At 33.7% G+C, this 13,742-nt stretch overlaps 1 protein-coding gene across 5 annotated transcripts in view; it reads right to left on the reverse strand.

Moving 5' to 3' along the window:
• The window catches only part of LOC311042734 (CREB-regulated transcription coactivator 2), a 58,911-nt gene that overhangs the window by 29,626 nt on the left and 15,543 nt on the right, over positions 1 to 13,742 (reverse strand). For all 5 annotated transcript variants that reach the window (XM_084053688.1, XM_084053691.1, XM_084053689.1 and 2 more), the window contains exons 2-3: positions 1,305 to 1,406; positions 849 to 965 (exon numbers count right to left, since the gene is read on the reverse strand). In XM_084053688.1, coding sequence (XP_083909814.1) covers positions 849 to 965; positions 1,305 to 1,406 — 219 coding nt within the window. The remainder of the gene's footprint in view (positions 1 to 848; positions 966 to 1,304; positions 1,407 to 13,742) is intronic.

The raw sequence follows: 13,742 nt of genomic DNA on the forward strand, positions 1-13,742 counted from the left end.
AGTGTGTTACGCTTTCCGGGTAAAACTCCTCGCCAACAGGTGAAAAAAAGTGGCTGGCAACTCCATGTGTATTGGAGGAGGCACAAAGAGTTGACAATGGGGGGGGTCATCATCCACAGGGACCGCAGTAATGACAAAATTTAAAGAAATGGGGGAAACAGTAAAAAAAAAAAAACAATCTCCAACTCTGGTAAACCCTACAGACAAAAGTGCTTAAACTTAAAAAGCTGTGCACTCAGTCATGACTTCAACATACACATAATTGCCCGAGTAACAACAAAGATGACATAACAGCAAACCTCACCTTGCCAAATAAAACATAAAAATAACCTACAGCAAACCGCATATGGGTTTGGACAGCAATAATGCCTGATGTTTTGGCTTCCTACAGTGTTATTACTTCAGATGAGATAACAGTGTCATTTCTAAATCTAAAGTAAAAAAGGCGGTGTCATAGGTTTCTCAACATCACCATGCTATTTTCATGTGAAGGCCTTTGTTACTGAGCAACAGAGTGCTGTCATGGAACGTTTGTTACGTTTTTAGGGGTCATGACCAAAGGATGTTCTTGAGGGACCAATGAACTGAAACCTCACATGTGTGTGAATTGTGAAGCATGAGACGTAACAAACTGTTTGTTTGATAATGAATGGTTTTAGCATTGGATAGCAGTGGTGCTGGCTTTTAACATTCTTGTTTTTTTGTCCAAGTTTGTCAGAATGTAATGAACTATCCAGAGAGATTGCAATATTACTGCCTCTTCATCTCTGATGAGCAGCAAATACTGTCTTCATGGTTAAAAAAAAATCCAAGGCTAGAGTTAAGCTAGTGCTTTGTCTGAAGGATACTGGTCTGTTCCTGTAGGGGCGGACCGGAGAGATGAAACGTCGGTCCCTCTGAACCCGCTCAACCAGGCCGTGGTGCCGCGTGGCACGACTGGACTCCAGAGTGGAGTGGAAGGAACCCTGAGAGACGACGGAACAGAGTGGCGGGACAGAGAGACAGGGGTGATGAGGGAGGAGAGGTGACCGAGATCCGGTGGGAAGGAGATGGACAAGGAGAGAGAGACAGAGAGAAGTGTGTACGAACGACATTAACAACATCCACAACACACAAAAAAAACGAGCGGCAACAACTGAATTCAAGGAACATACAGTATAAGTGACAGGATGTGGTAAAGCACATGCATACAATATGATCCAGATACCCAGATCTTATGAAAATAATTATTTATCTTTCATTTATCAATTTATTGTATAATGTCTAATAAATCATAAATGCTTCACATGTCCCTCTTAATTCACCTGGAATTCCTGGGGGTTCCTTCCAATCTGGTTGACGTTAGGTAGGGAGCCCCCATAGTAAGGACCCTGATTCCTGGCCAGGCGTACCTTCTGAGCCTGGAGCTAGAGATGGAGACAGATAGAGAGGATAGAGAGAGATAGGGGGTGGGGGGGAGAGAGGTTACATTTCTATAGCAATAGAATTGTAATTGCAGTCCCACACAATCTAGGCACATAACCAGTATGAAAAGAAAAGAGGAAGACAAACAAGCAAAACAGAGGAGGTAAGCTGGAAAGACAGAAACAGGGAGAAACAGAGAGAAAGTCAAAGGGACAGAAACAAAGTTTATGTTTTGGGTCCGTTTTGAAAAGCCAAACAAAACTCTCATTGAAAAAACAGCCTCTACAGTAGCCATGCCCATCTCCATTTCTGAATATAGCTTTACAGCGGCGGACACAACACTGGCTGAGGAACATATGGCTTTGGCAGGGGTTAAATGCAAAAACTGTGTCCTTGACTCCCCAAATTAACTCTGTCAATTGGCAAACAACTAGCTTAGTTACAGAGAAAGGCTTGGACTGAATTCAAAGCCTTCATCATCAGCAGAGCGAGGTTTGGGACTGTCACCAAACATGGAGAGAGGAATTTTGGGGTAGAACCCTATTAAAGAGAATACTGTTCTTCAGTGTAAGAACTTGTGTAATTGTGGTTTCAGGCAGGCCAGTCATTATAGGTGAGCATGGACAACTCTCTCTTAAAGGGTAGAAACCAGAAAGACCTAGGTACTTGTCATCTACAGTAGGCCTAAGTATACAATTGTGAGCAAGCCCCTAAAATAAATGGGACAATTATTGACACACAATGTTTGTTTTTATACGTAAAAGGACTTTATTAGTAGTGCTCACTGCTAAGTCTGAACCTGAAAATACAACACTATGGCTCTCTATTACGGTTTCAATTATCTATGGAAGTTAGAATGCACCATGGCATGTGTCATAGTTTTGGTAACTAAGTCTATATATACACACACATACAGAAATATCGCCTTGTCTATCTTTTCTCCCTGGCTCACATATTTAGCATACATAGTACTACATACTCATGACTGGTGTTTTTTTCTCATGAAGTAATGGGATATTCACTGGTATCGTAATTAGAAGCTTGCTAAGGCAAACTGCTGTACTTTTTACTGTGGATAGATTGTATATTATTCATCATTATACTCGCTATAGACCAACTGTCCATATTTATTTATCCATTCTCCCACTGTGTGGCCAACACACTCTGTGTGTGTGTGTGTGTGTGTGTGTGTGTGTGTGTGTGTGTGTGTGTGTGTGTGTGTGTGTGTGTGTGTGTGTGTGTGTGTGTGTGTGTGTGTGTGTGTGTGTACTGTATATCATGTAAGTCCCACTGGGTCAGACCTGAAATCTCCTTTTTTGATCTTATTTCTACTTCCTGTTCATTATTACCAGTTTATTCCTTTCTTATATTTTTTTACTATTGAATCTGACATGTATCTCTACTCCTATCTGTATCTGTCCTTTGTTTCCTACTGCGGTGCTGCTATGACAACTGAATTTCCCTCATGGCTGGGATTAATAAAGGTCTATCTATCTAATCATTCAAAAATGTACATATTTACAATGTGGTTTGACCCTTATTGTAAGCCGCTCTGATTAAGACAGCTAAAAAACTAGAATGTAAATTTGGAGCCGAAGGTACATTTGTTCACACTCCAGAAATTGGAAGTGGGTTTTCTTGCTGGTCTAAATCATTGTCTAAAAAGGAGAATTATTCACAAGGCAAACTGGTAGACTAGTGCTAAGGTTGGGCCTAAGTTAGTCTCAGGATTAATGATTCTCTTCCATTATAAATGTGCTTTGACTATTGAATAGCTTTTCTGAATCCATAAGAACTTGACCCTAATGATATGTGCAAGAGAAAAGTTAAATGCACAGCTTCTAGGAATACACAATTGGTTGATAGTTGACATTACCTGCAATGCCGATAATTGTCAATATCATCCAGCCCCACTAGCTTTTAGTAATAAACACAATTAATTGTAAAGTGTGAACTGTGTCAAATAATGACACCCTCCATAAGATTATTGAATTCAAGTTAAGTTAAATGAGCTCGTCATCACTGGACAGACTTTCACATGGACTAAGCAGAACCCTACAAATTGTTCCACCATTTTGAGTCATATAATATATCCATCTATATAATAGAGACATCAATGAACCCACAACTATACAAACTAGCCTACAGCAACACATGTTAGCCGTGAACACCTAACAGTTCATATTTTCAACTAACCTAACGCATGACTTCTCCACTATCCTTTTCTGCCCCTGAGGCTATGGTATTTAACTTGTAGCTGGATTCCAAAGCGAATCTATTTAATATCTGCAATGCTTCTTTTATTTTATTTTAATAAATGTAACATGAATAAATGATGCTTCATTAAATTATTAACAATTGGGCCATAAAAAGAAATCACTGTAACATACTTCAAATTGACAAAGACTCCTACTAGGCTGGATACAGCGAGAATATTCCACAAATGTGAACAGTCCAGAATTCATACCAACATTCCATCAGCTTCAATGTGCCACTTTTTAAGGTGAAATTTGAGATGTACTGTATCAGTCACTGTAGCCACTGGCCCTTCACAATCAAAGTGTTCAGTCCAGCTTATAAGCCACCAATGACAACCAGCGACAGATTTGAGTCAAATAAATAGGGCTTCAATTATTCATTATTTTCTAAGCGATTATATGGATTGTTTGATTAATCAAATAATCGAGAAGTTAATTTTGATACATTTTATTTATTTATATATCAACAAATCAATTCAACGGTAACCGTTATTTTATACTTTGTTGCACAATGGTGTCGTGCAAACAGTTTCAACATAGATCTATGCGGTGATGAGTTTTTACTACTGTAAAAATGTTTGAAGCTTGTCGCTTATAATAACTAAAAATAGGGATCGATTATTAATCAATTATTTGATTAAACTATCAATATATTTGTTAATAGTTTATTATCGATTAGCTGTTGCACCCCTACAGAGAAGCATATAAATGGAACTACTCATGCACACTCATTCCCTCCATCTTCTCTCAGTATCCTCCCCAGCAGTAAATCAGTTTGTGCAGGGTAGTATGTCTCCATTAACTGGTGTCTCACCCACCCACGCGCACACGCACACACACACACACACACACACACACACACACACACACACACACACACACACACCTGATGTTTCTATTAGCTGATTGGGCCCGACCACGCACTGCTGTATTGAAAATGATCAGTGTACTATTGTAGTGGTGGAGGCTGGGAGAGAACAACGGCCTCAAATAAAAGGAATTCTTAGTAAAGACAGGGCAGAAGAGGTAGGTGCACCATCACGGTAGAACGGGGTGGTCTGTATGTGTGTGTTGGTGTGCAAAGTTGTCGCCCTGGATGCCATGCATGCCAACCTCGGGATTGGAGGGATGACATTCTCGTCACCGGCTCTTTTCCCGGCATTCTCTACTACACATCATCCTCCATAATATTACTGCAGTCACGCTGGCCGCTCTTCAGAAAGATTCAGTCGCACTAGCCGTGCTTCAAAAATGATTGCACAGCTACGTGACTTTTTACGATTAGGCGAACTGATGGTGCGTTCAATGAAATCGTAAATCCCAGTTACTTCAATATATACATGTAAAAATGTAATAAAACAATCTAAAAACATTGTTTGTGTCTAATGTTCTCGTCTGTAATTATTACCGAAATGTTTTACTGCACAAATTATTAATAATAAAATATTGAAATATTACAGAATCCAGTACAGTTCAATGTCATTTTTTGGAAAATCATAAAAAAATCTAAAAACAGAGTTATCACCCTGCAACTAAATGTTATTGTGCCCATGTGTGTCCTTTACAATATGTGAATATTACCAATTATCACCCTGCAACTAAATGTTATTGTGCCCATGTGTGTCCTTTACAATATGTGAATATTACCAATATATTTTACTGTACCGATTATTAATAATAAAATATTGAAATATTACAGAATCCCATCAAATTCAATGTAATTTTTGGAAAATCATAGAAAATTCTAAAAACAGAGTTATCAACCAGCAACTAAATATTATTGTGCCCAAGTGTCTCCTTTACAATATGTAATTATTACCAATATGTTTTACTGCACCGATTATTAATAATAAAATATTGAAATATTACAGAATCCCATCTATTTCAATGTACATTTTAGGAAAATCATTCAGAAAAACATAGTTATCACACAACGACTAAGTGCCCCATGGTCTCCTGCAAACCATGGATGATTATAAATATGTTTTACTGTAGCAATTATTACTAATAAAATATTGAAATATTACAGAATCCCATCCATTTCAATGTAATTTTTCAAAAAATCATTAAAAAAATCAAGAAACATAGTTATCACCCAACAACTATATATTAATGTGCCCCATGGTCTCCTGTACACCTGTGATGATTATCAATATGTTTTACAGCAGCAATTATGAATAATACATTATTGAGATATTACAGAATCCCATCCATTTCAATTTATTTTTTCAAAAAATCATAAAAACTTCAAAGAACATAGTTATCACCCAACAACTATATATTAATGTGCCCCATGGTCTCCTGTACACCTCTGATGATTACCAATATGTTTTAGAGTAGCAATTATTAATAATAAAATATTGAAATATTACAGAATCCCATCCTTTTCAATGTAATTTTCCAAAAAATAATAAAAACTTCAAAGAACATAGTTATCACCCAACAACTATATATTAATGTGCCCCTAGGTCTCTTGTACACCTGTGATGATTATCAATATGTTTTACAGCTGCAATTATTCATAATACATTATTGAAATATTACAGAATCCCATCCATTTCAATGTAATTTTTCAAAAAATCATAGACAATTCAAAAAACATAGTTATCACCCAGCAACTATATATTAATGTGCCCCATGGTCTCTTGTACACCTGTGATGATTACCAATATGTTTTACAGTAGCAATTATTAATAATAAAATATTGAAATATTACAGAATGCCCATCCATTTCAATGTCATTTTTCAAAAAATCATTAAAACTTCAAAGAACATAGTTATCACCCAACAACTATATATTAATGTGCCCCATGGTCTCGTGTACACCTGTGATGATTATCAATATGTTTTACAGCAGCAATTATTAATAATAAATTATTGAAATATTACAGAATCCCATCCATTTCAATGTCATTTTTCAAAAAATCATAAAAACTTCAAAGAACATAGTTATCACCCAACAACTATATATTAATGTGCCCCATGGTCTCGTGTACACCTCTGATGATTATTAATATGTTTTACAGTAGCAATTATTAATAATAAATTATTGAAATATTACAGAATCCCATCCATTTCAATATAATTTTTCAAAAAATCATAAAAACTTCAAAGAACATAGTTATCAGCCAACAACTATATATCAATGTGCCCCATGGTCTCGTGTACACCTCTGATGATTATCAATATGTTTTACAGTAGCAATTATTAATAATAAAATATTGAAATATTACAGAATCCCATCCTTTTCAATGTCATTTTTTAAAAAATCATAAAAACTTCAAAGAACATAGTTATCACCCAACAACTATATGTTAATGTTAATGTTCCCCATGGTCTCTTGTACACCTGTGATGATTATCAATATGAATTACAGCAGCAATTATTAATAATAAATTATTGAAATATTACAGAATCCTATCCATTTCAATGTAATCTTTAGAAAAATCATTAAAAATGCAAAAAACATAGTTATCGCCCACAACTATATATTAATGTGCCCCATGGTCTCTTGTACACCTGTGATGATTATCAATATGATTTACAGCAGCAATTATTAATAATAAATTATTGACATATTACAGAATCCTATCCATTTCAATGTAATCTTTAGAAAAATCATAAGGAATCCAAAAAACATAGTTATCGCCCAACAACTATATATTAATGTGCCCCATGGTCTCTTGTACACCTGTGATGATTATCAATATGTTTTACAGTAGCAATTATTAATAATAAAATATTGAAATATTACAGAATCCCATCCATTTCAATGTACTGTAATTCTTTAAAAAATAATAAACATTTCAAAAAACATAGTTATCACCCAACAACTATATATTAATGTGCCCCATGGTCTCCTGAACACCTGTGATTATTATCAATATGTCTTACAGCAGCAATTATTAATAATAAATTATTGAAACATTACAGAATCCCATCCGTTTCAATGTAATCTTTAGAAAAATCATAAGAAATCCAAAAAACATAGTTATCACCCAACAACTATATATTAATGTGCCCCTAGGTCTCTTGTACACCTGTGATGATTATCAATATGTTTTACAGCAGCAATTATTAATAAAAAAATATTGAAATATTACAGAATCCCATCCGTTTCAATGTAATCTTTAGAAAAATCATAAGAAATCCAAAAAACATAGTTATCACCCAAAAACTATATATTAATGTGCCCCTAGGTCTCTTGTACACCTGTGATGATTATCAATATGTTTTACAGCAGCAACTATTAATAATGAATTATTGAAATATTACAGAATCCCATCCATTTCAATGTAATCTTTAGAAAAATAAAAAAAAAATGCAAAAAACATAGTTATCGCCCAACAACTATATATTAATGTTCCCCATGGTCTCTCGTACACCTGTGATGATTATCAATATGTTTTACAGCAGCAATTATTAATAATAAAATATTGAAATATTACAGAATCCCATCCATTTCAATGTAATCTTTAGAAAAATCATAAGAAATCCAAAAAACATAGTTATCACCCAACAACTATATATTAATTTTCCCCATGGTCTCTTGTACACCTGTGATGATTATCAATATGTTTTACAGCAGCAATTATTAATAATAAATTATTGAAATATTACAGAATCCCATCCGTTTCAATGTAATCTTTAGAAAAATCATAAGAAATCCAAAAAACATAGTTATCACCCAACAACTATATATTAATGTGCCCCTAGGTCTCTTGTACACCTGTGATGATTATCAATATGTTTTACAGTAGCAATTATTAATAATAAATTATTGAAATATTACAGAATCCCATCCATTACAATGTTATCTTTAGGAAAATCATAAAAAATCCAAAAAACATAGTTATCGCCCAACAACTATATATTAATGTTCCCCATGGTTTCTCGTACACCTGTGATGATTATCAATATGTTTTACAGCAGCATTTATTAAGAATAAATTATTGAAATATTACAGAATCCCATCCATTTCAATGTAATCTTGAAAAATCATAAAAAATCCAAAAAACATAGTTATCACCCAACAACTATATATTAATTTTCCCCATGGTCTCTTGTACACCTGTGATGATTATCAATATGTTTTACAGCAGCAATTATTAATAATAAATTATTGAAATATTACAGAATCCCATCCGTTTCAATGTAATCTTTAGAAAAATCATAAGAAATCCAAAAAACATAGTTATCACCCAACAACTATATATTAATGTGCCCCTAGGTCTCTTGTACACCTGTGATGATTATCAATATGTTTTACAGCAGCAATTATTAATAAAAAATTATTGAAATATTACAGAATCCCATCTGTTTCAATGTAATCTTTAGAAAAATCATAAGAAATCCAAAAAACATAGTTATCACCCAACAACTATATATTAATATGCCCCTAGGTCTCTTGTACACCTGTGATGATTATCAATATGTTTTACAGCAGCAATTATTAATAATGAATTATTGAAATATTACAGAATCCCATCCATTTCAATGTAATCTTTAGAAAAATAAAAAAAAATCCAAAAAACATAGTTATCGCCCAACAACTATATATTAATGTTCCCCATGGTCTCTCGTACACCTGTGATGATTATCAATATGTTTTACAGCAGCAATTATTAATAATAAATTATTGAAATATTACAGAATCCCATCCGTTTCAATGTAATCTTTAGAAAAATCATAACAAATCCAAAAAACATAGTTATCACCCAACAACTATATATTAATGTTCCCCATGGTCTCTTGTACACCTGTGATGATTATCAATATGTTTTACAGCAGCAATTATTAATAATAAAATATTGAAATATTACAGAATCCCATCCATTTCAATGTACTGTAATTCTTTAAAAAATAATAAACATTTCAAAAAACATAGTTATCACCCAACAACTATATATTAATGTGCCCCATGGTCTCCTGAACACCTGTGATTATTATCAATATGTCTTACAGCAGCAATTATTAATAATAAATTATTGAAACATTACAGAATCCCATCCGTTTCAATGTAATCTTTAGAAAAATCATAAGAAATCCAAAAAACATAGTTATCACCCAACAACTATATATTAATGTGCCCCTAGGTCTCTTGTACACCTGTGATGATTATCAATATGTTTTACAGCAGCAATTATTAATAAAAAAATATTGAAATATTACAGAATCCCATCCGTTTCAATGTAATCTTTAGAAAAATCATAAGAAATCCAAAAAACATAGTTATCACCCAAAAACTATATATTAATGTGCCCCTAGGTCTCTTGTACACCTGTGATGATTATCAATATGTTTTACAGCAGCAACTATTAATAATGAATTATTGAAATATTACAGAATCCCATCCATTTCAATGTAATCTTTAGAAAAATAAAAAAAAAATGCAAAAAACATAGTTATCGCCCAACAACTATATATTAATGTTCCCCATGGTCTCTCGTACACCTGTGATGATTATCAATATGTTTTACAGCAGCAATTATTAATAATAAAATATTGAAATATTACAGAATCCCATCCATTTCAATGTAATCTTTAGAAAAATCATAAGAAATCCAAAAAACATAGTTATCACCCAACAACTATATATTAATTTTCCCCATGGTCTCTTGTACACCTGTGATGATTATCAATATGTTTTACAGCAGCAATTATTAATAATAAATTATTGAAATATTACAGAATCCCATCCGTTTCAATGTAATCTTTAGAAAAATCATAAGAAATCCAAAAAACATAGTTATCACCCAACAACTATATATTAATGTGCCCCTAGGTCTCTTGTACACCTGTGATGATTATCAATATGTTTTACAGTAGCAATTATTAATAATAAATTATTGAAATATTACAGAATCCCATCCATTACAATGTTATCTTTAGAAAAATCATAAAAAATCCAAAAAACATAGTTATCGCCCAACAACTATATATTAATGTTCCCCATGGTTTCTCGTACACCTGTGATGATTATCAATATGTTTTACAGCAGCATTTATTAAGAATAAATTATTGAAATATTACAGAATCCCATCCATTTCAATGTAATCTTGAAAAATCATAAAAAATCCAAAAAACATAGTTATCACCCAACAACTATATATTAATTTTCCCCATGGTCTCTTGTACACCTGTGATGATTATCAATATGTTTTACAGCAGCAATTATTAATAATAAATTATTGAAATATTACAGAATCCCATCCGTTTCAATGTAATCTTTAGAAAAATCATAAGAAATCCAAAAAACATAGTTATCACCCAACAACTATATATTAATGTGCCCCTAGGTCTCTTGTACACCTGTGATGATTATCAATATGTTTTACAGTAGCAATTATTAATAATAAATTATTGAAATATTACAGAATCCCATCCATTACAATGTTATCTTTAGGAAAATCATAAAAAATCCAAAAAACATAGTTATCGCCCAACAACTATATATTAATGTTCCCCATGGTTTCTCGTACACCTGTGATGATTATCAATATGTTTTACAGCAGCATTTATTAAGAATAAATTATTGAAATATTACAGAATCCCATCCATTTCAATGTAATCTTGAAAAATCATAAAAAATCCAAAAAACATAGTTATCACCCAACAACTATATATTAATTTTCCCCATGGTCTCTTGTACACCTGTGATGATTATCAATATGTTTTACAGCAGCAACTATTAATAATGAATTATTGAAATATTACAGAATCCCATCCATTTCAATGTAATCTTTAGAAAAATAAAAAAAAAATGCAAAAAACATAGTTATCGCCCAACAACTATATATTAATGTTCCCCATGGTCTCTCGTACACCTGTGATGATTATCAATATGTTTTACAGCAGCAATTATTAATAATAAAATATTGAAATATTACAGAATCCCATCCATTTCAATGTAATCTTTAGAAAAATCATAAGAAATCCAAAAAACATAGTTATCACCCAACAACTATATATTAATTTCCCCCATGGTCTCTTGTACACCTCTGATGATTATCAATATGTTTTACAGCAGCAATTATTAATAATAAATTATTGAAATATTACAGAATCCCATCCGTTTCAATGTAATCTTTAGAAAAATCATAAGAAATCCAAAAAACATAGTTATCACCCAACAACTATATATTAATGTGCCCCTAGGTCTCTTGTACACCTGTGATGATTATCAATATGTTTTACAGTAGCAATTATTAATAATAAATTATTGAAATATTACAGAATCCCATCCATTACAATGTTATCTTTAGAAAAATCATAAAAAATCCAAAAAACATAGTTATCGCCCAACAACTATATATTAATGTTCCCCATGGTTTCTCGTACACCTGTGATGATTATCAATATGTTTTACAGCAGCATTTATTAAGAATAAATTATTGAAATATTACAGAATCCCATCCATTTCAATGTAATCTTGAAAAATCATAAAAAATCCAAAAAACATAGTTATCACCCAACAACTATATATTAATGTTCCCCATGGTCTCTTGTACACCTGTGATGATTATCAATATGTTTTACAGCAGCAATTATTAATAATAAATTATTGAAATATTACAGAATCCCATCCGTTTCAATGTAATCTTTAGAAAAATCATAAGAAATCCAAAAAACATAGTTATCACCCAACAACTATATATTAATGTGCCCCTAGGTCTCTTGTACACCTGTGATGATTATCAATATGTTTTACAGCAGCAATTATTAATAAAAAATTATTGAAATATTACAGAATCCCATCTGTTTCAATGTAATCTTTAGAAAAATCATAAGAAATCCAAAAAACATAGTTATCACCCAACAACTATATATTAATATGCCCCTAGGTCTCTTGTACACCTGTGATGATTATCAATATGTTTTACAGCAGCAATTATTAATAATGAATTATTGAAATATTACAGAATCCCATCCATTTCAATGTAATCTTTAGAAAAATAAAAAAAAATCCAAAAAACATAGTTATCGCCCAACAACTATATATTAATGTTCCCCATGGTCTCTCGTACACCTGTGATGATTATCAATATGTTTTACAGCAGCAATTATTAATAATAAATTATTGAAATATTACAGAATCCCATCCGTTTCAATGTAATCTTTAGAAAAATCATAACAAATCCAAAAAACATAGTTATCACCCAACAACTATATATTAATGTTCCCCATGGTCTCTTGTACACCTGTGATGATTATCAATATGTTTTACAGCAGCAATTATTAATAATAAAATATTGAAATATTACAGAATCCCATCCATTTCAATGTACTGTAATTCTTTAAAAAATAATAAACATTTCAAAAAACATAGTTATCACCCAACAACTATATATTAATGTGCCCCATGGTCTCCTGAACACCTGTGATTATTATCAATATGTCTTACAGCAGCAATTATTAATAATAAATTATTGAAACATTACAGAATCCCATCCATTTCAATGTCATTTTTCAAAAAGTATAGCGTAGCTTTAAGCAACTGCTTACTATGGGATATCATCGCCCCCTGGCGATCGCACAGAGCAACAACAGGACTCACGGAACTCCAATGTCCATTGGATAAGGGCCGTATGACGCAAACCGGAAACCGGTAGTGGTATAAATACCACTGCGTCACATGAGCTCTTCTTCCACTCTGCCATAGCGAAGCACACGGAGCCAACGAAGGCTAGCAGCCTAGCCTTTTGTTCGTCTCGTGTCTCGACGGAAGAGGGAAAAGATGGAGGCACCTCGTCACTGCGCGTTCCGAGGATGCGGTTTCCTGGTCGCTGCGGACGACGACCACTGCCTCTGCATCTCCTGCCTTGGCCCGAGCCATGGCTGGCTCGATTGCGAGCGGGGTCAGGACAAAGGCGGCTGCGGGCCATGCGGGATGTTCTCCGAGGCCCAGCTAGACCGGCGCCTGCAAAGGGCCATGGACCTAGCGGCCTCGACAAGCGGCGGTGCTAGCTCCGAAGCTCCCCCAGCAAAGGCACCGAGGAAGCTCGCACTAGCCCGGGGGCCTTGGGCCCTCCGCTCCACTCGGCCCCACGCGCCAGTGGAGCCATCAGCAAGGTCCGGGAT

Source organism: Gymnoscopelus microlampas (genome assembly GCF_963454915.1).
Source record: "Gymnoscopelus microlampas genome assembly, chromosome: 3".
NCBI lineage: Eukaryota > Metazoa > Chordata > Actinopteri > Myctophiformes > Myctophidae > Gymnoscopelus > Gymnoscopelus microlampas.